Source organism: Ranitomeya variabilis, chromosome 1 (genome assembly GCF_051348905.1).
Source record: "Ranitomeya variabilis isolate aRanVar5 chromosome 1, aRanVar5.hap1, whole genome shotgun sequence".
NCBI lineage: Eukaryota > Metazoa > Chordata > Amphibia > Anura > Dendrobatidae > Ranitomeya > Ranitomeya variabilis.
Genome location: NC_135232.1, coordinates 390454466 through 390479841, shown reverse-complemented (window position 1 = coordinate 390479841; position 25376 = coordinate 390454466). Strand labels below are relative to the sequence as shown.

Sequence of the window (25376 nt, the reverse complement as noted above, 5' to 3'; positions counted from 1 at the left end):
CCTTCCTCTTCTGATTTGGTTCCATTGTTTTTTCAGCATGTGGTTCGTTTGCATGGTATTCCGGAGAATATTGTGTCCGACAGAGGTTCCCAGTTTGTTTCTAGGTTTTGGCGGGCCTTTTGTGCTAGGTTGGGCATTGATTTGTCTTTTTCTTCCGCATTTCATCCGCAGACAAATGGCCAGACCGAGCGAACTAATCAGACTTTGGAAACTTATTTGAGATGCTTTGTGTTTGCTGATCAGGATGATTGGGTGGCTTTCTTGCCATTGGCCGAGTTCGCCCTTAATAATCGGGCTAGTTCGGCTACCTTGGTTTTGCCCTTCTTCTGTAATTTTGGTTTTCATCCTCATTTTTCTTCGGGGCAGGTTGAGCCTTCTGATTGTCCTGGTGTGGATTCTGTGGTTGACAGGATGCAGCAGATTTGGGCTCATGTGGTAGACAATTTGGTGTTGTCTCAGGAGGAGGCTCAGCGTTTTGCTAACCGTCATCGGTGTGTTGGTTCCCGGCTTCGGGTTGGGGATTTGGTCTGGTTGTCTTCCCGTCATGTTCCTATTAAGGTTTCTTCCCCTAAGTTTAAGCCTCGGTTTATTGGTCCTTATAGGATTTCTGAGATTATCAATCCGGTGTCTTTTCGTTTGGCCCTTCCGGCCTCTTTTGCCATCCATAATGTTTTCCATAGATCTTTATTGCGGAAATATGTGGTGCCCGTTGTTCCCTCTGTTGATCCTCCTGCTCCTGTGTTGGTTGATGGGGAGTTGGAGTATGTGGTGGAGAAGATTTTGGATTCTCGCCTTTCGAGGCGGAGGCTTCAGTACCTTGTCAAATGGAAGGGTTATGGCCAGGAGGATAATTCTTGGGTTTTTGCCTCTAATGTCCATGCTGCTGATTTGGTTCGTGCCTTTCATCTGGCTCGTCCTGATTGGCCTGGGGGCTCTGGTGAGGGTTCGGTGACCCCTCTTCAAGGGGGGGTACTGTTGTGAATTCTGCTCTTGGGCTCCCTCCGGTGGTTGTTAATGATAGTGCAGTTGTCTTGGGGTTGTAATCCAGGGCAGGTGTTTCTGCTGATTGCAGCTCTACTAGGTATTTAGGTGTGCAGGATCCATTACTCTTGGCCAGTTGTCCATTGTTCTTGGAGGGACATCTCTCTCTGGTTCCTCATTCTCTGCTGCCAATTAAGCTAAGTGTCTGGGTTTTTGTTTGTCTCTGTGCACACATGCAGTGTGCTTTGCAATTCAGTGCAATTCATTGTGTTTTTGTCCAGCTTAGACTTTGTTTGGATTTTTCAGTCATGCTGGATTCTTAGGAGTTGCAGATATACTTGCTATGTCTTTAGTTAGATGTTGAATATTTGTATTTTCTGCTGTGGATATTTTTTAGGATTTTAATACTGACCGCTTAGAATTCTGTCCTATCCTTTTCTATTTAGCTAGAAGTGCCTCTTTTGCTAAATTCTGTTTTTCTGCCTGCGTGTGTCTTTCCTCTTATACTCACAGTCAATATTTGTGGGGGGCTGCCTATCCTTTGGGGTTCTGCTCTGAGGCAAGATAGAATTCCCATTTCCACCTATAGGGGTATTTAGTCCTCCGGCTGTGTCGAGGTGTCTAGGACATGTTAGGCACACCCCACGGCTACTTCTAGTTGCGGTGTCAGTTTAGGGTTTGCGGTCAGTACAGATACCACTTACTCCTGAGAAAGTCTCTCATGCGGCTCCAAGGTCACCGGATCATAACAGATGGGCTGTGCTGATGGGGATAAAATGTGGGACTGTGCTGATGGGAGGGAATAAACTGATGTGCTGTGCAGATGGGGGATAAACTGAGGGGTTATGCTGATGGAGGGAATAAGCTGAGGGGCTAGGTGTTAGAATCTGTTTTGTTTTGACCATCCGCCATCTTGTTGTGGTTTTCTGGCTGCTGATCTTTTTTCCCTGCTGGTGGGTTGTCTTAGGTCAGGTGATTGTATCACCCTTTATTACCTAGCACCTGCCTACCATTTCTTGCTGGACAACAGTGTTAATCTGCTAGAGTTCTGGCTAGGTGCTTTGACAGCTTTCTGTGTTTGATATTGTGCAGTTCTGGGATCTCTGGTTCTGCTATCTTTTGTTTCTGTTTTCAGTTGGGGTCTGCAGCCTTCTCTGTGTTTCCTATTAGGAGGTGACCTGTTTTTTATACCCAGTCATTAGATCTTTTAGGGACCTCCTTCCCCTTATCTATAGGTCTTCTCTGAGTTTAACCTAGGATGGTCGGTGGGTCTATTCGCAAGGAATGGGTCACTCACTCTATCGTAGGGTATCAGCCTAGTCATAGTGCAGGGTCAGCTTTCCCACTTCTATCCTAATTCTGTGCTGCAGTTCCGTAACACTAGGCAGAGGGGAGATAAAATAAAGGGCTGTGCAGATGGGGGAATAAGCTGTGGGGATGGGCAGAGGGGGGATAAAATAAAGAGTTGTGCAGATAAAATGAGGGGCTGTGCTGGTTAATAAACAGTGGGGTTTTGCAGACGGAGAATAACCTGAGGGCTGTGCAGATGGGAATAAACTGGGGCTGTGCAAAGAGGGGTAAAATGAGGGGCTGTGCAGATGGGAATAAAATGAGGGGCTGTGAGGATGGGGAATAAACCGATGAGCTGTGCAGTGGGGGGAATAAAATGAGGGGCTATGCAGATGGGGGAATAAACTGAGAAGCTGTGCAGAGGTGATAAATAAAATGAGCTGTTCAGGAGGGCATGAAATGAGTTGTAGTGCGGGGGTCAAAATGAGGGGATATGCATTTGGGCCATGAAATGGGGGGCTGTGAAGGAGGGACAACAAAGTATATGAGAAGCTGTGGTGACCATACTGTATATGGGGCTGTGGAGATCATTATACTGGGGGCTGTTGTGAATATCATACTGTATGGGGTGTTGTTTGTTGGCCATAATACTGCATACGGTGTTGTGGGGATTATTATAGTACACATGGGAGCTGTTTTGGACATCATACTATTTATGGGGGGGTCTGTGGTGAACATCATAATATATATATATATATATATATATATATATATATATATATATATATATATATATATATATATATATATATATATATCTACTAGATGGTGGCCCAATTCTAACGCATCGGGTATTAGAATATACACTCACCGGCCACTTTATTAGGTACACCATGCTAGTAACGGGTTGGACCCCCTTTTGCCTTCAGAACTGCCTCAATTCTTCGTGGCATAGATTCAACAAGGTGCTGGAAGCATTCCTCAGAGATTTTGGTCCATTTTGACATGATGGCATCACACAGTTGCCGCAGATTTGTCGGCTGCACATCCCAAAGATGCTCCATACAAGGCAGGATGGATCCATGCTTTCATGTTGTTTACGCCAAATTCTGACCCTACCATCCGAATGTCGCAGCAGAAATCGAGACTCATCAGACCAAGCAACGTTTTTCCAATCTTCTACTGTCCAATTTCGATGAGCTTGTACAAATTGTAGCCTCAGTTTCCTGTTCTTAGCTGAAAGGAGTGGTACCCGGTGTGGTCTTCTGCTGCTGTAGCCCATCTGCCTCAAAGTTCGATGCACTGTGCATTCAGAGATGCTCTTAGGCCTACCTTGGTTGTAACGGGTGGCGATTTGAGTCACTGTTGCCTTTCTATCAGCTCGAACCAGTCTGCCCATTCTCTGACCTCTGGCATCAACAAGGCATTTCCGCCCACAGAACTGCCGCTCACTGGATTTTTTTTCTTTTTCGGACCATTCTCTGTAAACCCTAGAGATGGTTGTGCGTGAAAATCCCAGTAGATCAGCAGTTTCTGAAATACTCAGACCAGCCCTTCTGGCACCAACAACCATGCCACGTTCAAAGGCACTCAAATCACCTTTCTTCCCCATACTGATGCTCGGTTTGAACTGCAGGAGATTGTCTTGACCATGTCTACATGCCTAAATGCACTGAGTTGCCGCCATGTGATTGGCTGATTAGAAATTAAGTGTTAACAAGAAGTTGGACAGGTGTACCTAATAAAGTGGCCAGTGAGTGTATATGTAGTTTATTTATGAAGATTTCAGAAAAATGCAATGAATACACAGGATTTGGCTGGCCGGGCGCGGCCAATCAGCGAAGAGTGGTGCAAATCCCACGTGAATTCACAGCCGGACAGCGTCTGTCGCTGATTGTTCGCGGCCGGCCAGGCGTGACCAATTAGTGAAGCCAGGGCCAGCTCCAGGTTTTTGAGGGCCCCGGGCGAAAGAGTCTGACAGCCCACGTAGCATATAAAACAGCCCATGAAGTATATAGCACAGTCACGTAGTATATAGCACAGCCCACGTAGTATATAGCACAGCCCACGTAGTATATAGCACAGCTACATAGTATATAGCACAGCTACATAGTATATAGCACAGCTACGTAGTATATAGCACAGCTACGTAGTATATAGCACAGCTACGTAGTATATAGCACAGACACATAGTGTATAGCACAGACACGTAGTGTATAGCAGAGCCACGTAGTATATAGCAGCCACGTAGTATATAACACAGCCCACGTAGTATATAGCACAGCCATGTAGTATATAGCACCGCTACATAGTATATATCATAGCCACGTAGTATATAGCACAGCCCACGTAGTATATAGCACAGCCCACGTAGTATTGTACAGCCACGTAGTGTATAGCACAGCCACATAGTATATAGCACAGCCACGTAGTATATAGCAGCCAGGTAGTATATAACACAGCCCACGTAGTATATACCACAGCCATGTAGTATATAGCACAGCTACATAGTATATAGCACAGCCACATAGTATATAGCACAGCCCATGTAGTATATTGCACAGCCGCGTAGTATAGAGCACAGCCCACGCAATATATACCGCAGCCTAAGTAGTATATAGCACAGCCCATGCAGTATGTAGCACAGCCCACGCAGTATATAACAGCCCATGCCGTATATAACACAGCCCACGTAGTATAGAGCACAGCAACGTAGTATATACAGTTATATGAAAAAGTTTGGGCACCCCTATTAATCTTAAGTTTAATGTTTTATAAAAATTGTTTTTTTTGCAACAGCTATTTCAGTTTCATATATCTAATAACTGTTGGACACAGTAATGTTTCTGCCTTGAAATGAGGTTTATTGTACTAACAGAAAATGTGCAATCTGCATTCAAACAAAATTTGACAGGTGCATAAGTATGGGCACCCTTATCATTTTCTTGTTTTAAATACTCCTACCTACTTTTTACTGACTTACTAAAGCACTTTTTTTGGTTTTGTAACCTCATTGAGTTTTGAACTTCATAGCCAGGTGTATGCAATCATGAGAAAAGCTACTTAAAGTGGCCACTTGCAAGTTGTTCTCCTGTTTGAATCTCCTCTGAAGAGTGGCATCATGGGATCCTCAAAACAACTGTCAAATGATCTGAAAACAAAGATTATTCAACATAGTTGTTCAGGGGAAGGATACAAAAAGCTGTCTCAGAGATTTAACCTGTCAATTTCCACTGTGAGGAACATAGTAAGGAAATGGAAGAACACAGGTACAGTTCTTGTTAAGGCCAGAAGTGGCAGGCCAAGAAAAACATCAGAAAGGCAGAGAAGAACAATGGTGAGATCAGTCAGGGACAATCCTCAGACCACCTCCAGAGAGCTGCAGCATCAACTTGCTGCAGATGGTGTCACTGTGCATCGGTCAACTATACAACGCACTTTGCACAAGGAGAAGCTGTATGGGAGAGTGATGCGAAAGAAGCCATTTCTGCAAGCACGCCACAGAGTCAGCTGAGGTATGCAAAAGCACATTTGGAGAAGCCAATTTGTTTTTGGAAGAAGGTCCTGTGGACTGATGAAACCAAGATTGAGTTGTTTGGTCATACAAAAAGGCGTTATGCATGGCGGCAAAAAAACACAGCATTCCAAGAAAAACACTTGCTACCCACAGTAAAATTTGGTGGAGGTTCCATCATGCTTTGGGGCTGTGTGGCCAATGCCGGCACCAGAAATCTTGTTAAAGTTGAGGGACGCATGGATTCCTCTCAGTATCAGCAGATTCTTAACAATAATGTTCATGATTCAGTGACAAATTGAAGTTACGCAGGGGATGGATCTATCAGCAAGACAATGATCCAAAACACCGCTCCAAATCTACTCAGGCATTCATGCAGAGGAACAATTACACTGTTCTGGAATGGCCATCCCAGTCCCCAGACCTGAATATCATTGAACATCTGTGGGATCATTTGAAGAGGGCTGTCCATGCTCGGCGACCATCAAACTTAACTGAACTGGAATTGTTTTGTAAAGAGGAATGGTCAAAAATACCTTCATCCAGGATCCAGGAACTCATTAAAAGCTACAGGAAGCGACTAGAGGCTGTTATTTTTACAAAAGGAGGATCTACTAAATATTAATGTCACTTTTCTGGTGAGGTGCCCATACTTATGCACCTTTCAAATTTTGTTTGAATGCAGATTGCACATTTTCTGTTAGTACAATAAACCTCATTTCAAGGCAGAAACATTACTGTGTCCAACAGTTATTAGATATATGAAACTGAAATAGCTGTTGCAAAAAAAAACTATTTTTATAAAACATTAAGCTTAAGATTAATAGGGATGCCCAAACTTTTTCATATAACTGTAACACAGCCCACGCAGTATATAACACAGCCCACATAGTATATAGCACAGCTAACATAGTATATAGCACAGCCCACGCAGTATAGAACACAGGCCACGTAGTATATAACAGCCACGTAGTATATAGCACAGCCACATAGTATATAGCACAGCCCACGTAGTATATAGCAGAGCGAGATAGTATATAACACAGCCCACACAGTATATAACACAGGCCATGCAGTATATAATAGCCCACGTAGTATATAGCAATGTGGGCACCATATCCCTGTGAAAAAAAGAATTAAAGTAAAAATTTGTTATATACTCACCTTCCGGCGGCCCCTGGATCCAGCCCAGGCCTTTAGCGATGCTCCTTGCGACGCTCCGTTCCCAGTAATGCCTTGCGGCAATAACCCGTGATGATGTAGCGGTCTCGTGAGACCGCTACATCATCTGGGGTCATTGCCGCAATGCATTCTTGGGACCCAGAGCGTCGCAAGGAGCGGGAAAGGCTGGCGCGGAAGGTGAGAATATAATCTTTTGTTTTTTTTATTATTTTTAACATTATATGATTTTACTATTGATGCTGCATAGGCAGCATCAATAGTAAAAAGAAAAGTGAAGCGGTGTTTAAATCCTGCCCCAATATTGCTGATTGGTCGCGTCCAGCCGGCACCGACCAATCAGCGACAGGTGCAGTCCGGCCGCGAATTGGCACGGGATTTGAACCACGCTTCACTGATTGGTCGCGTACTGTGTTTAAACCAATGTCGCTGATTGGTCGCGGCCGGCCGGGCGCGAACAATCAGCGACGCAGGATTTCCGTTACAGACAAACAGGCGGAAGTGGACCTTAGACAAATTATATATATATATATATATATATATATATATATATATATATATATATATATATATATATATATATATATATACACATACATACATACATACATACATACATACATACATACATACATACATACACACACACACACACACACACACACACACACACACACACACACACACTGTGCAGAATTATTAGGCAAGTTGTATTTTGATCACATGACACTTTTTATAAATGTTGTCCTACTCCAAGCTGTTCAGGCTTGAGAGCCAACTACCAATTAAGTAAATCAGTGATGTGCATCTCTGTAATGAGGAGGGGTGTTGTCTATTGACATCAACACCCTATATAAGGTGTGCTTAATTATTAGGCAATTTCCTTTCCTTTGGCAAAATGGGTCAGAAGAGAGTTTTGATGGGCTCTGAAAAGTCCAAAATTGTGAGATGTTTTGCAGAGGGATGCAGCAGTCTTGAAATTGCCAAACTTTTGAAGCGTGATCACTGAACAATCAAGCGTTTCATGGCAAATAGCCAACAGGGTCGCAAGAAGCTGTTGGGCAAAAAAGGCGCCAAATAACTGCCCATGAATTGAGGAAAATCAAGCGTGAAGATGCCATTTGCTACCAGTTTTGCCACATTTCAGAGCTGCAATGTTACTGGAGTAACAAAAAGCACAAGGTGTGCGATACTCAGGGACATGGCCAAGGTAAGGAAGGCTGAAAAACGACCACCTTTGAACGAGAAACATAAGATAAAACGTAAAGACTGGGCCAAGAAATATCTTAAGACTGACTTTTGAAAGGTTTTATGGACTGATGAAATGAGTGACTCTTGATGGGCCAGATGGATGAGCCAGAGGCTGGATCAGTAAAGGGCAGAGAGCTCCACTTCGACTCAGACGCCAGCAAGGTGGAGGTGGGGTACTGGTATAATAATAATAATAATAATAATAATTTTTATTTATATAGCGCCAATATATTCCGCAGTGCTTTACAAATTATAGAGGGGACTTGTACAGACAATAGACATAACTAGTGTTGAGCGATACCGTCCGATACTTGAAAGTATCGGTATCGGAAAGTATCGGCCGATACCGGCAAAGTATCGGATCCAATCCGATACCGATACCCGATACCAATACAAGTCAATGGGACTCAAGTATCGGACGGTATCCCTGATGGTTCCCAGGGTCTGAAGGAGAGGAAACTCTCCTTCAGTCCCTGGGATCCATATTAATGTGTAAAAGAAAGAATTAAAATAAAAAATATTGCTATACTCACCTCTCCGACGCAGCCTGCACCTTACCGAGGGAACCGGGAGCGTTCTTTGCTTAAAATTTGCGCGTTTACTTCCTTACGTGAAGTCCCGGCTTGTGATTGGTCGCGTGCCGCCCATGTGGCCGCGACGCGACCAATCACAGCAAGCCGTGACGTAATTTCATGTCCTTCAGGATTTTAAAATTACGTTCTGGCTTGTGATTGGTCGCGTCCTTGACCTGAAATTACGTCACGGCTTGCTGTGATTGGTCGCGTCGCGGCCACATGGGTGGCACGCGACCAATCACAAGCCGGGACTTCACGTAAGGAAGTAAACGCGCGAATTTTAAGCAAAGAACGCTCCCGGTTCCCTCGGTAAGGTGCAGGCTGCGTCGGAGAGGTGAGTATAGCAATATTTTTTATTTTAATTCTCTCTTTTACACATTATTACATTAATGTTGTTTCGATACCGATACCCGATACCACAAAAGTATCGGATCTCGGTATCGGAATTCCGATACCCGCAAGTATCGGCTGATACCCGATACTTGCGGTATCGGAATGCTCAACACTAGACATAACAGCATAACAGAAATCACAGTTAAAAACATACCAGGAGGAATGAGGGCCCTGCTCGCAAGCTTACAAACTATGAGGAAAAGGGGAGACACGAGAGGTGGATGGTAACAATTGCTTTAGTTATTTGGACTAGCCATAGTGTAAAGCTCGGGTGTTCATGTAAAGCTGCATGAACCAGTTAACTGCTTAAGTATGTAGCAGTACAGACACAGAGTGCTATTAACTCAATAATGGTATGGGCTGGTATCATCAAAAGTGGACTTGTGGACCTTTTCGGGTTGAGGATGGAGTGAAGCTCAACTCCCAGACCTACTGCCAGTTTCTGGAAGACAACTTCAAGCAGTGGTACAGGAAGAAGACGGTATCGTTCAAGAAAAACATGATTTTTATGCAGGACAATGCTCCATCACCTGCCTCCAACTACTCCACAGCGTGGCTGGCCAGTAAAGGTCTCAAAGAAGAAAAAAAGCCGGATTACTCACCGGTAATGCTCTTTTAATGAGTCCACGACAGCACCCCACATGAGAGAGAGAGGGATCCGCCCATAGGAACAGGAAAACTACAGAATAAAAGGAGGCGGTCTCCTCTCCTCCTCAGTTTAGTTTACAGAGTATAAAAAGGGAACCGCAAAAGCTTTAGTATTAATTCTTATTCAGCAAAATATCTTAAAAACTCTATACAACCATTATTTGTGAATTAAAGAAAGAGCTGTGCATAATCAGGGAGGGTTGTAAATGGGTGCTGTCGTGGACTCATTAAAAGAGCATTACCGGTGAGTAATCCGGCTTTTTACCCTTCGCCACGACAGCACCCCACATGAGAGACTTTCAGAGAGTCATTATTCGGGTGGGATTACTGTACTAAGAACAGCTCTACCAAAGGTCAAATCAGAAGATGAAGATAGAGCAAGTCTATAATGGTTGTAAAAGGTAGAAGGTGTAGACCAAGTTGCGGCCTTACATATTAAATGGATCGGGACATCCGCTTGTTCCGCCCAGGAGGAAGCCATGGCTCGTGTTGAGTGTGCTTTAATACCCACTGGAGGAATCTCGCCTTTTGATGTATAGGTCAAGCAGATAGCATCTCTGATCCATCGAGATATGGTAGCTCTCGTGAACCCATGTCCTTTCTTGTGGCCCTGAAAGGAGATAAACAGAGCCCTACTCTCCCTCCATGTTTGACACCTTTCTATATAAGTCAGGATGGCTCTTCTGACATCTAAGGTGTGGAACTTATGTTGTTCAGGGGTTACAGGAGAATCAAAAAAGGAAGGGAGAAATATTTCCTGTGACCTGTGGTAGGTGGATGCTACCTTAGGGAGGTATGAGGGGTCTGGTTTTAGGACTATTCGATCATGGAATATCAGTAAGAATGGTGGGTCTACTGATAGGGCCTGGATGTCGCTAACACGTCTGGCTGAGGTCAGGGCTACCAAGAGGGCTACTTTATATGTGAGGACATTTAGAGGTATAGAATCTAGAGGCTCAAATGGGGAGCTGGTTAAGGCTTCTAGCACTAGATTTAAATCCCACGGAGGTAGACGGGGAATATGTACTGGGTTACTTCATTCACAAGACTTAATGAATCTGGAGACCCATCTATCAGCGGCTAAATTATATCCATATAGGGCTCCTAACGCTGATATCTGGACTCTTAAGGTGTTCACTGATAATCCTAATTCTCTACCTTTTTGTAGGAACTCTAGAATAGGAGTTATCGGAACCTGTTTAGTGAATGGTATTGTATGAAAGTCTAAGAATTTTTTCCATACCCTGCTATATATCAGGGTGGTAGATCTTTTTCTACTTAGTAGCAGGGTTTTTACTAGCTGTTCTGAAAAACCCCTTGAGCTTAGTAACTGCCGCTCAAGTTCCACGCCGTCAAGTGAAGCCCTTTCACTTGCGGGTGGAAAAACGGCCCCTGGAACAGTAGTTCCCTGTCCAATGGAAGAATCCATGCATCGCATAGACACATGTTCTGGAGGCAGGAGAACCACGGCCTCTTTGGCCAGAAGGGTGCAATGAGGATCACCCTTGCACGTTCCCTCCTGATCTTCCTGATCACTAGCGGAATTAGAGACATTGGAGGAAAGGCGTAAGCCAGTTTGAAGTTCCAAGGATGGTGTAGGGAGTCCAGCATGTCTGGATGATCCATGGAGTTCAGGGAAGCGAATCTTTCTACCTGTCTGTTGCCTCTTGTGGCAAATAGATCTATCTGAGGCACTCCCCATGCTCTTGTTATTAGTCTGAACACGGTTCTGTTTAAGGACCATTCTCCCTGGCGCAGCCTGTTTCGACTGAGGTAGTCCGCTTTGGTATTCTCTATTCCTCTGATGTGTAGGGCTGTTAGGGACGCAAGATGAGTCTCTGCGAACTGGAAGATCTCCCCTGCGATGGTCATCAGACTTCCTGACCGTGTACCGCCCTGACGGTTTACATAGGCCACTGTGGTGGAGTTGTCTGAGAAAACTCTTACATCTGCTCCTTGAATCTGTGGAAGAAAATAATTTAAGGCTTTCCCTACTGCTGTTAATTCTTTCCAATTTGACGAACATGATGATTCTGACTGATTCAAGGTATCCTGGACTATGTCATCCTCCATATGTGCACCCCATCCCGTAGGGCTGGCATCTGTAGTAATTATTTTGGATGGATCTACTATCCAAGGTACACCCCCTGAAAGGTGTCCCATATCTAGCCACCAGGATAGAGATTCTATGACATCTCTAGAGAGAGTTAGTTTACTCTCTAGGTGTCCTTTCCGTCCCTGGGCTGACAGTACTTCGTACTGTAATTGGCGGGTATGGAATTGAGCCCATGGTACAGCCGGGATACATGAGGACAATGATCCTAATAAGGACATAGCCTTTCTTAGTGTCATGTAGGGGTTTTTTATTGCTTCTGACACCTTTGACTGTATAGTCATTTTCTTTGAATGCGGGAGGAAGCTTTTTTGACTTACGGAGTCTAGCTGGATCCCTAGAAACATTTGAGTAGTGTCTGGATTCAGTCTGGACTTTTCGAAGTTGATAATCCAACCCAACTCCTGCAGGGATGAGATTGTGTTAGACAACCGCAATTTACATTGAGCCACAGAATTTCCTATCACTAAAAAGTCATCCAGGTAGGGTATTATTAAAGTGTCCCGTTGGCGTAGATGAGCCATCACCTCTAACATCACTTTTGTAAAGATGCGGGGGGCCATAGAAAGCCCAAATGGCATTGCTACATATTGGAAGTGATGAACCTGTCCCTCCAGGATGACCGCTACTCTTAGATACTGCTGGTGTTCGGCATGTATAGGAAGGTGATAGTAAGCATCTTTTAGGTCTATCCCGGCCATGACACACCTAGGGAACAAAAGCTTGATGGTAGAACTAATGGATTCCATTTTGAAAGTGTGGTTACGTAAAAAGGAATTTAGTTTTTTGAGGTTTATGATGGTTCTGAATGAACCATCTGGTTTATTGATCAAGAATAAAGGGGAATAGAACCCCCTCCCTTCTTGATCTCGGGGAACCTCTATCAATACTTTTTTAGATAGAAGCGACAGGATCTCTGATTCTAGAGCTTCTTGTTGTTGTTGACCTCTCGGAGATGTTACAATAAAAGAATCCCAAGGGATCCTATCAAATTCTAATTTTAATCCGTTTCCAATAATGTCCAGAATCCAAAGACTAGATGTTATCAGCTTCCATTTAGAAAAGAAATATTTCAATCTACCGCCCACTTCATAATTAACGGTACTTATTACGTTTTTGGTTATAGGATCCGGAAAACAGAGCACCTCTTTGTTTTGGATCCTTTGTCTCCCAGCGCTCCCTTTGTTCAGTAGGTTTGTTCCTGGTAAAGGGGCGTCTCCTGAAAGCTCTCCTGTAAGAGGGAAGGTACTGGTTAGGGAAGCCTTTCTTCCGCTCTCCTGCCTTATTTAAGAGCTCGTCCAGAGTTTTCCCAAATAGGAACTCACCCTGCAGGGGATCGCACAAAGTTTTGCTTTGGCCTGTGCGTCCCCTTTCCAATTTTTCAACCAGAGTGCTCGCCGGGCTGTGTTTACTAGGCCGGCTGACCTGGCTGTTAGGCGTAGCGAATCCACCGACGCATCGGCTAGAAATGCTACTGCATCTTTCATTAGAGGGATTTTCGACAGAATTGTATTTCTCGAAGCTCCACTTCTAATTTGTTCCTCCAGCTGCTCTGTCCATACTAGCAGTGACCTTGCAGTACAGGTGCTAGATATGGCTGGACTGAATGCCCCCGTATTAGCCTCCCATGATCTCTTAAGTAAGGCTTCTGCTTTTCGGTCTAACGGATCAGTTAGAGTCCCTGAGTCCTCCACAGGCAAGACCGACTGTTTAGAAGTTGAAGCCACTGCAGCATCAACTTTTGGTATCTTTTGCCAGGAATTAAGTTCTTCATCACTGAAGGGGTAGCGTCTTTTAGCAGAGGATGGTAAGAATCCTCTTGTATGTTGTTTCTCCCACTCTTTTTTAACCAGCTCCTTAATTGTGGGTATGGCGGGGAAGGACCTTCATTTTCTTTGTCCTAACCCCGCAAACATGATGTCCTGTGCTGACTTCTTTCCCTTCTCATCTGGGCACCCCATCGTGCTCCTGACGGCTTTAATTAAACTGTCTACACTACTATTTGGTAGACAAAGCCCTCCTTCATATTCCGATGAACTTGGCTGGGACTACTCTTCATCAGAGGATTTTTGTACTACCTCTGACTCCGTGCTTACTGGAGATCGGGACCTGCTAGGCTGACGGGTACTGGTGCTACTTGTATGCGCCAGACCCTGCATCTCTTCGCGAATTATGGCTCTAACGTCAGACGGAGTCATTACGTCTTCTTGCCGTAAGGTCAAAATGATGCAGTCTGCACACAATCTCTTAGTATATGAGTCCGGGAGGGGTTGCAAACATAAGGCACATTCTCTGTGTTTGGTTTTATGTGTCCTTTTCTTAGACTAGAGGAAGGGGATATAGGAGGAACATATATCAGCATATGGGAAGAGACTCTTTTAAAACTCACCCAGTGAAGCTGACAGGTACCGGTTCTGGAGGCGGATTCTTAGATGAAAGATCCTTCTGTTTGGTGGCAGATCGCTTTTCCTGGGATCGATCTCCACTTTTGGTGCTGCTCCTGGCGCTTGTCTCCTTACTGGGAGACCGCTCTGTTGCAGGCAAGTGCGCTACATCGGCCGGTGAAGCCATACTTACACACACCGGCCAACGCTAGTGCTGCACTTTTAAATCTGGCGCCGAATCTCCTGCCTCCCCGGACCCAACCCGGAAGTGCTCCAGCGACTTCCGGATTAGACGCGCCGCTCCTCCTTACCATGCTGCGGCTGCTGGATAAGGAGCCGGCCGCTGAGCGTGCGCGTCCTCATGGAGCCGGGCGGACCAGCGGCACCGAACCTGGACCATGGCGACGATCAGACGAGGGGGGAGGCTGCAAACAGTGGCTCCCCCGCCGCTGCCTCTGGTACCGCAGCCCCTGCCGTTCCCACAGAGACCGACGCAGGCGGGTGCATGGCCCAGGAATCCTCTTGAACTGCAGGTACTTCGGGTTCCCATAGAAACAGGAAACCTAAACTGAGGAGGAGAGGGAACCGCCTCCTTTTATTCTGTAGGTTTCCTGTTCCTATGGGCGGATCCCTCTCTCTCTCATGTGGGGTGCTGTCATGGCGAAGGGTAAAATAATGACATGGCCCACTGATTCTCCTGATCTGAACCCCATAGAGAACCTGTGGTCACTCATAAAATGTGAGATCTACAGGGAGGGAAAACAGTACACCTCTCGGAACAGTGTCTGGGAGGCTGTGGTGGCTGCTGCACGCAATGTTGATCGTAAACAGATCAAGCAACTGACAGAATCTATGGATGGAAGGCTGTTGAGTGTCATCATAAAGAAAGGAGGCTATATTGGTCACAAATTTTTGGGAGTTTTGTTTTTGCATGTCAGAAATGTTTATTTCTAAATTTTGTGCAGTTATATTGGTTTACCTGGTGAAAATAAACAAGTGAGATGGGAATATATTTGGTTTTTATTACGTTGCCTAATAATTCTGCACAGTAATAGTTACCTGCACAAACAGATATCCTCCTAAGATATCCAAATTTTAAAAAACCCACTCCAACTTCCAAAAATATTAAGCTTTGATATTTATGAGTCTTTTGGGTTGATTGAGAACATAGTTGTTGATCAATAATAAAAATAATCCTCTAAAATACAACTTGCCATCCTTTCCATCAATCCCAGGATTGTATATAGAAAATCTTAGTCACTGGGCCAGCTTATAGCCCCTACAACTAGAATGACCTATACAAACACGTTGCATAATCCAAAAACTTTGGTTAAATCAAAAATCTGATTTTTACTGTATGGAGTGTGTTTCGCATGTGTACACACTACCTTCCGGAAAAAAATACTGGTGACATTTTCAAAAGCAGATGAAACGAAGGAATTCGCTATGAAGGATTATATATCCTGTAATTCAAAGGGCGATATTTACACCTTACAATGCCCGTGCAAAAAGCTCTGTGTGGGCAGCACAAAACGGCATCTTAGTGTACACTTGAAGGAACACTTCAAGAACATTTTAAAAGGTTTTATGGGACACCCCCTCTCACGCGACTTTAAAGAAAAATATAGACAATCACTCAAAGACATCCATTTTTGTGGAATTCAGGTGGTACACCAAAACTGGAGGGGAGGAGATTTTATTAAACAAATGTCCAGAAGGGAGTCTTAATGGATTTTTATGCTAGACAGCTTGGTCCCAAACGGTCTTAATTGTGAATTGGAGCTATATGACTTTTAGTTTCACCCATAACGAGGAGGACCGCTGCATCCTATATATTTTAATATATTGTGGCATAGAACAACATATATTGACATCATCACTATGATAGCCTTATGATAACCTTCTGAGAAGGGTCACAAAGTACAGGTGTAAATATCTTGGCACATACACAAGTACAAGCACCCCCTTCTACTCAACGCTGCAATTTGTTTCAGACAACTTTTAAAACAAGCAAATGCTACATTATTTTATGTGATAAGGGACTTCAATTGAACTCAATTGAAACTAAGTCTTATTTTTGTCCTTTTTAGTAAGTTTCATTTTTTAATTATTATTTTAACCTTATTTTTAACCTTTACCCCTTCATGACCTTGGGATTTTTCATTTTCCTTGTTCGTTTTTCACTCCCCTTCTTCCCAGAGCCATAACTTTTTTATTTTTCCGTCAATTTGGCCATGTGAGGGCTTATTTTTTGCGGGACAAGTTGTACTTTTGAACGACATCATTGGTTTTAGCATGTTGTGTACTAGAAAACGGGAAAAAAATTCGAAGTGCAGTGAAATTGCAAAAAAAGTGCAGTCCCACACTGGTTTTTTGTTTGGCTTTTTTGCTAGGTTCACTAAATGCTAAAACTGACCTGCCATTATGATTCTCCAGGTCACTACGAGTTCATAGATACCTAACATGACTAGGTTCTTTTTTACCTAAGTGGTGAAAAAAAATTCCAAACTTTGCTAAAAAAAAAAAAAAAAAATTGCGCCGTTTTCCGATACTCCTAGCGTCTCCATTTTTCATGATCTGGGGTCGGTTGAGGGCTTATTTTTTGCGTGCCGAGCTGGCGTTTTTAATGATAGCATTTTGGTGCAGATACATTTTTTTAATCGCCCGTTAATGCAATGTCGCGGCGACCAAAAAAACTTAATTCTGGCGTTTCTAATTTTTTTCTCGCTACGCTGTTTAGCGATCAGGTTAATGCTTTTTTTTTATTGATAGATCAGGCGATTCTGAACGCGGCAATACCAAATATGTGTAGGTTTGATTTTTTTTTTAATTGATTTATTTTGATTGGGGCGAAAGGGGGGTGATTTAAACTTTTATATTTTTTTTATTTTTTTCACATTTTTTTTTACTTTTTTTTACTTTTGCCATGCTTCAATAGCCTCCATGGGAGGCTAGAAGCAGGCACAGCATGATCGGCTCTGCTACTTAGCAGCGATCTGCTGTTCGCTGCTATGTAGCAGAAAATCAGGTGTGCTGTGAGTGCCGACCACTGGGTGGCGCTCACAGCTGCCGGGAATCTGTAACCATAGAGGTCTCAAGGACCTCTATGATTACAATGTACAAGCATCGCCGACCTCCGATCATGTGACGGGGTCGGCGATGCCGTCATTTCCGGCCGCCCGGCCGGTTGCGGTAGTTAAATGCCGCTGTCTGCATTTGACAGCGGCATTTAACTAGTTAATAGGCGCAGGCAGATCGCGATTCTGCCCGTGCCTATTGGGAGCACATGTCAGCTGTTCAAAACAGCTGACATGTCCCGGCTTTGATACGGGCTCACCGCCGGAGCCCGCATCAAAGAGGGGCTTCTGACCTCGGACGTACTATCCCGTCCGAGGTCAGAAAGGGGTTAATTTAAAAAAACTATGTTTTAAATGTACCAAAATATAATTAACTTAACATCCGATTTAGATGTGGGAATGTATATTGAACAATCTTGCTCGCAGCAGAGCTAAACAGACTATTTGTTATATATAGGGTTAACAATAACAGGCGGGGATAGTGACCGATTGCAAAATATAAACGGAATCACCTGCAGGGGGCCATAACCCTGATGAAGGAGTGCAATTCACTCCGAAACGCGTTGGTTGTTTCTGACCCCTTTGCGATTCCGTAGACCTGTGATGTCACAGTTGGTCGTACGGCCGAGCAGCATCGGCCATCTTTTTTTCTTCTCGTGCAACCAGGGACGCCACCGGCCAGGACGTCTCTGGCTCTGCATGCTACGGCACTTCCCCTCTGCCTAACATTGAAATCCTCGAGCAATGCAGGAGTTGCGCATACCCGCTCAGCTCTGCACTCATAAACAACTAGCAGCTGCTCATCCAGCGAATCACGGGGCATCTTCACACAGCACCTTCTCTTTCACTCACCGGATTCTATTACTTCTACTAACGGTATGTGGAATACAGAGGTATGTTAATGTGCGGCCATTAACTGAATTAATATATGATATAGTTAAGTACACTGATATATCAGCCTCTGCATGTGACAACATAAAGTATATGTCACGGCGCCCTGGTATCAATGCTGCTGGGGAAGCTGCACACAGCAGCTGAGCAAGACGCCAAGTTACTAACCTGAACCCACTGGACCTTTGACATGAAACAGAGTGTACAGGTAATGAACAGGACCTTAGACCATGTGACAGAGTGGGAGGAGGAAAGGGGGCGGAGCCAGACACCGGGGAAACAGAGAAGAGACAAGCACTAAAGAATAATCAAACAAGCAGAGGTCATAGCCAGGAGATTACGAGGTACTAAAACGGAGAGACGGGATAGTCAGAAGCAAAGCCAGAGTTCAGTAGCCAGGAACACAAACAGAGTAAAGCATGGAAAGCAAGATAACGCTATGCAAGCCGGGCACACACTCCAGGAGTCACGCATACAGACAGAAACAGAATCTATAGCTGACAGAGAAACTAGGTTAGGAGCGAGTATAAATACCCCTCCCATTTTGGAAAAGAGGCTAGCAAAATTAACCCTGACAGGACATTAACCATGTCCTGACCATGACAGTACCCCCCCTTAAAGGGGGGCTACTGGACCCCCAGGCTTCTCGGTATCTTGCATGAAAAGACCGAACCAGTCGATCAGCATGCACAGAACTGGCCAGAACCCATGACCTATCCTCAATAGAAAACCCCTTCCAATGTATTAGGTACTGAAGCCTTCAACGCACCCACCGTGAATCAATGATATGCCCTACCTCGTACTCCAGCTGACCATCTACCAATATGTCTGATGAGGGAAGGGGGTTTGCAGAGTTCAGAGGTGCAGCGTTCTTGTAAACACAGCACAGCAATAATTTTTTTTTCTTTTTTCCTAACTTTATGTGTGCACATTGTGGCTAGCCAAATAGTGCACAGGAAACACCCACAATGTCCTGACACTACCGCTTGTGTCATTGGCTGCTGAAATCACTTGTCCCTCTCCATATAAATAGCAGACATCTTGTTTTAGTGCCATTTTGACAATGTAACAGCACAGAGAGGCTGCTCCTGATGCTGCTCTGGAACCCCTGAGGGTCCAGTCGCAACAGAGGTACTGCATCTCAGCAACAGTTGTGGTTCTCCGCTCTTGGGTAAGGAGGGGGCATTACCCAGGACTCGCACATGTGCATCCAACACTACACTGCTCCAGGCTAGGGACGTGAGACCCCAGCTCTGGTGGGGAGTGGTGTGACAGTTGGAGAGAAAGTTGTTAGTTTGTGGGGAGGAGTTGATGAGAGCAGACTTGAGGAGAGAAGCTACTAAATGGAAGGGGTCCTAGAGACCAGGGAAGTGAGGAATCCACTCGTGGCACCTGAATCCACACTGACCATAGTCGGGTGGAAGGACCAGGTCGCAGTGTGGGGGGGACCGGTCCCCAGACTAGTGGAGGAACTGCAAGACTCGGCTAGAAAACCGGAGGCTGTGGTATCTGTATGTGCCACAGCCAAATACACACACATTCGCTGAAAAGGCAGCCATATAGGATCAAGGGCACCAGGAGGACATTGCCCGACAGGATCTGAGGTGTCTGGCTTTGGGACACTGTGTGGCGCAGGGCAGGAGGGCGAGAGCCAGCACAGAGAGATGACCAGGTAAGGTACACAAGGAAGGGAGTCTCGAAAAAGTGCACCCAAATTACCTGAGAGCTGACTGGACCACAGACCCAGAGGACACCGCATCTGGCTGGTGAATGTGACCAGCAGACTGTGAGTAAAAGTGTGAAAACTGCACCCTGCTGTGTTTTCAGAATTATTACTGTGTCACCTGCCCAGCACCGTAGCATTCACCATCTTCATATTTTACACTTTAACTGCCCTGGGGCCTAGCTCTACCCATGGAGAGCTGTAACATCTCTGCTGTGTCACCAACTGTCCCAGTGGACCTGAACCGCAGTGTCGGCCACCTTCTTATTGCCAAATACCTCATCATGAACTAATCCCCTATAAACTTTATTTCCCCTTCATTTTAATTTTATTGGATGCCCAGGGCCACGGATCAGGTCACTGCTGCCATGACAACCCCCGAAGCACCGTCGGACATGGCCCTGGCTGGCGCTCCACTGCCACCATTAACAGCAAGATTTTCGCTACTTAGTTATGCCGTTGTATTTTTTTTTTGGGGGGGGGGGCATTTACTGAGGTCCACAGACAAAGCCAGCAGGGCACATGTCCTACAAGTGTGTTGTGCACTGCTTCTATTATGCTCCATGCATGAATATAGCATTCTAAATAATATTTTTTCAGCAGCTAAATGTGAAAAAGCCTGCTGTATCCCACATTTTTGCTAGTTAGATAGGTGGTCGTATATCAGATAGTGTAGCGAGCTACTGTCCAGTGTGGCTGTTAAATTTGCCTTCCAGCATTTTTTTTTCTTTTTTGGCCTTTACGGAGGTCTACAGAAAAAGCCAGCAGGGCACTTGTTGTGCACTGCTTCTATTATGCTCCATGCATGAGTATAGCATTCTAAATTATATGTTTTCAGCAGCTAAATGTGAAAAAGCCTGCTTTATCCCACATTTTTGCTAGTTAGATAAGGGGTCGTATATCAGATAGTGTATCGAGCTATTGTCCAGTGTGGCTGTTAAATTTACCTTCCAGAATTTCTTTTTTTTTTTTGGGACATTACTGAGGTTCACAGTGCACGTGCTGTGCACTGCTTCTAGTGTGATTCATGCACAAGTATAGCATTCTAATTCACATGTAGCTAGTGAAAAAGTATTAAACAGCCTGCTGTATCCCACCTTGTCATTTAGTGCTGTGGTGATATAAAATTGTCTGCAGACGTAAGGCACATTAAAAAAAAGTTTTATTTTTTTCTGTTGCTAAATGTGAAACAGCCTGCTGTATCCCACGTTGTCATTTTGCGGTGGTGATATGAACCTGTCTGCAGACGTAAGGCACATTAAAAAAAATTTAAAAATTTCAGTTGCCAACAGTTAGACAACCCGCCGTATCACACTTTGTCATTTGGTTGGGTTGAAATTAAGCTGTAGAGGCCTGATCCATAGACCACAAAAATCTTCTGTTATTAACGTCATACAGTAAGGGGACTGACTTTAAAAATAGTTTGCAGCATCTGGTGTGTTATAGAGGCCTGATCCATAGGCCACAAAAAATCTTATGTTACCAACATCATACAGTAGGGGAAATGTCACTTTTAAATTGTTTGGAGCATCCATTCAATCTTATACAGGCCTTATCGACAGGCCCAAAAAAATCCTTCAGTTACTAACATTATACAATAGGGGAGATCTCATTTTAAAATTGTTTGGAGCACATCTTCTTTGTCATACAGGCCTCATCCACACTGACATTTTTTTTTCTGTGACTAATGCTATTCAGCACGCCATATTACACCTTATCATTTAGTGCCACTGAAATTCAGCTGTGCAGAGGTGGTGCAGAGTAAAAAATCTAATTTTTAGTTGCTAATACTGTGCTCATAGCACACTATCTGAGCAACATGGCTGGGAAAAGCGAGGTAGTGGTTGAAGGGGAATTATGCTCGGTGTTTGAGGTGTAAATGGGGTAGGTGGTGAAATTGAAGCCACTTTATTGGTGTCTGCCACTAATTTTTGGAAATGTGTACACTCTTGGTTGGGTGTCCATTTGCTGGGTTAGCTGTAGTGGAAGATGCGTCGGTCCTTATACTATTTCTACTCTCTTGAAATTGATACCACTTTGTTGGTGTCTCCAACAAATTTTTGTAAATATGTGCACTCGTGGTTGTGTGTACATCTACTGGGTTGGCTGTAGTGGAAGAGATGTCACTCCCCATTATACTATTTTTACTCTGGTGAAATTGATGCCACTTTGGTGGTCTCTGCCACTAATTGTTTGAAATGTTAGCACTCCTGGTTGGGTGTCCATCTGTCCATCTGCTGAGTTCAGTGTAGTGGAAGACCTGCTGGTCCCTATTATACTGTTTCTACTGTGGTGAAATTGATGCCACTTTGTTGGTGTCTGCCACTGATTTTTGGAAATGTGAACAATCCTGGTTGGGTGTCCATCTGCTGGGTTGGCTGTACTGGAAGATTTGTTGGTCCATTTTATACTATTTCTACTGGGGTGAAATTGAGGCCACTTCGGTGGTGTAAGGCGCTCATTTCTTTTAATGTGAACATTCCTTGTAGGGTGTCCATCTGCTGGATTGGGAGTAGTGGGACACCTGTTGATCCCTATTATACTATTTCAATTGTGGTGAAATTTATGCCACTTCTGTGGTGTAAGGCCCTAATTTCATTAAATGTGAACACTCCTTGTAGGGTGCCATGTGCTACACTGGGTGTAGTGGAAGACCTCTCAGACCCTATTATACTATTTCTACTGTTGTGAAATTGATGCCACTTTGGTGGTGTCTGCCAATAATTTTTGGAAATGTGAACACTGATGGTTGAGTCTCCTTCATGTTGCCTGTAGCAGTAGGCCTCCAAAACCGCCAGGCCTCCACTTCCTTGGACTCAACTACCCGTGTAACTATCCTTAAATTTTTCTGACAATGGTAGTCTACAAAACTGAAAATTGTGCCACCTGAGTGTGGCTGAGCATCAAAGCAAGCAGATGTGTTGCATGTGGTATTCGGGCTTCCAGCAAAGGGGCCTAACACTGATCTCTCACCCACCTCGTCTTACTGTGAGTGACATTCATTTGAAAGCTGTAAATGCTCTCTTAGACCCCGATAGCTAATGCCTGGCTGATTGCTGCAGTGCCATGCTAAAATCTGTACTGTGTATGAATTAAGGCTACTTTCCCGGTGTCTGCCCATCATTTGATGTGTTTTGGCAGCATTTGGGGCCATTATAAGGTGTTGTGAATTTTTTTTTTGCCCCCATTGACGTGAATGGCTTTTGGTTATGTTCGGCGAATATTCAACAAATTAATCGGCAAATATTGCAAATTCGGCTAATGTAATCCGAATCGAACATTGAAATATCTCTATTCATAATTTGTTTCCTGGGGCTGTTTTGCAGCTTTTTCAATGAGATTTTATTTCTTAAAGCCTTCTTTTTGCAGATTTTTGATGTGAAGGTGCCTAGTTTGGAATATGCAAATTGCTTCTGCAGACTAAAAGAGGACTTGAACTCTATAGCGCCACCTATTGGAAGTAGCGATCCTACAAGTCACAATCAACCCTTTAACGAGTCTTGCAATATGACTTAGGATAAAAGCCAAATCAGTATCTCAATTCGCAGACACGGTGTTTCGGGCTGTTGGCCCTCGTCAGTGCGAAGCATGAGAACTCATTTGGCTAGGTGAGAGGCTCTGGAATGAGGTCTAAAGTTTCTCCATGTGGAGAGTGACATACCAGCTCTGGCTTGTCAAGGTAAGGAGGCTTATTCGCCGTGCAATTCTCCTCTGGAAAATTTAATATGCAAATTGCCTCTTCAGAGAAAAAGAGGACTTGAACACTATAGCGCCACCTGTTGGAAGTAGCGATCCTACAAGTCACAATCAACCCTCTAACGAGTCGGGCAATATGACAGGATAAAAGCCAAATCAATGTCTCAAGTTTGGAATAGTTTTCATCAGGATTCGCTTCACAGAAGCAACAAATGTTTTTTTTCATTGCCATCAGGTGTTTTTGAAAACTTGAAATGGATGAAAACTCTCCAAAAATGTAATAATTATGTCTGAACATTCTTTTCTCAGTATAAGAAACTTTCAACTTAGCAGGTATCTTGATGGAAGAGCTTAAAAATGTAACTATTCGGTGTCAAAATAACCACTCAGCTATGTTACCAACACAAGTCCTTTAATTTCTATTTTGAAATCACACTGTTAGCATAATATCTAGTGATGAGTGAATATACTCCTTACTCGAGATTTCCCTAGCACGCTCGGGTGTCCTCCGAGTATTTGTAAGTGCTCGGAGATTTAGTTTTCATTGCCGCAGCTGAATGATTTACATCTGTTAGCCAGCATAAGTACATGTGGGGGTTGCCTGGTTTCTAGGGAATCCCCACATGTAATCAAGCTGGCTAACAGATGTAAACAATTCAGCTGCTGTAAGGAAAACTAAATCTCCGAGCACTTACAAATACTCGGAGGACACCCGAGCATGCTCGAGAAATCTCGAGTAACGAGTATATTCGCTCATCACTAATAATGTCCCGTCATCAACAAACCAACTGCTCCTGCGACACAAAAGCATGACTTGCAAACATTCTGAAGCTTCTGTTCTATAACTGACTACCTGTTTATTGGCAGTCTTTTAAGCAGAAAAAGGAAATCGGATGGATTGACAAAGAACAGAATTCTGCTCGCTTTAATAAAATATGTAATGCTTTATATTACAAAATCACACATCAAGAATTGATGAAGAAGGGTCATTAGACTCCTAAACCTCTGATAGAGGTGGCATAAGAAAGGAATTTAACAAACATGTTACCCGAATGTCATATATGATCAAGGTCTTATCCAGAACTTTTGAAAAGAATGTCGTAACTTCACATAAAGTCAATATTGAATCGCACCAACTTTGTACCACTGACCAAACAGATAAGCAATTTTCATATGAGAGACAAAGAGTTTTTAAGGCTTCAGTGAGAGTCGAACTCACGACCCCTGGTTTACGAGACCAGTGCTCTAACTTCTGAACTATGAAGCCATTGAAAAGGAACATTTTCTTAAGCAATGTAGGGATTAGCCTGTTAGAGGTATGCATATGCTCAGTAACTCCTAAGGATCGTTTACTATGCTACATGGGAGAAATGCAAAGAAACTACAAAGATTTTTCTTTAGGTACCAATTTGACATTGACATGGGAAAAATATCAACTTGAAATGCATATGAAAACTTACAACCCATACAAGCAATGATTGTAAGGTAAGGCGTGGTAAAAAATGTAAAGAGAAGCACGATGATTTATTTATATTTTCAATTGTACCAAATTTAAGAATGATTTCATAAACTTTTTTCAGGTCAGTATTAATCTATGTGCAAATGGAGGTTTATGGAACCATTAACCCCTTCCCGACCCATGACGCCACGTAGGCGTCATG

General features: G+C 43.9%; 1 protein-coding gene and 1 non-coding gene across 2 annotated transcripts in view; both read right to left on the bottom strand.

Moving 5' to 3' along the window:
* Window positions 1–13259, bottom strand: part of LOC143795662 (uncharacterized) — a 31775-nt gene extending 18516 nt beyond the window's left edge. The window contains exons 1-3 of the mRNA XM_077281018.1: window positions 12550–13259; window positions 12265–12348; window positions 11263–11793 (exon numbers count right to left, since the gene is read on the bottom strand). Of these exons, the coding sequence (XP_077137133.1) occupies window positions 11263–11793; window positions 12265–12348; window positions 12550–12693 (759 nt within the window). The 5' untranslated portion in view covers window positions 12694–13259. The remainder of the gene's footprint in view (window positions 1–11262; window positions 11794–12264; window positions 12349–12549) is intronic.
* An 11650-nt stretch (window positions 13260–24909) lies between these two features.
* TRNAT-CGU (transfer RNA threonine (anticodon CGU)) lies at window positions 24910–24982 on the bottom strand. The gene has a single exon. It is a non-coding gene; the product is annotated as a tRNA-Thr (tRNA).
* Window positions 24983–25376: the final 394 nt, after the last annotated feature.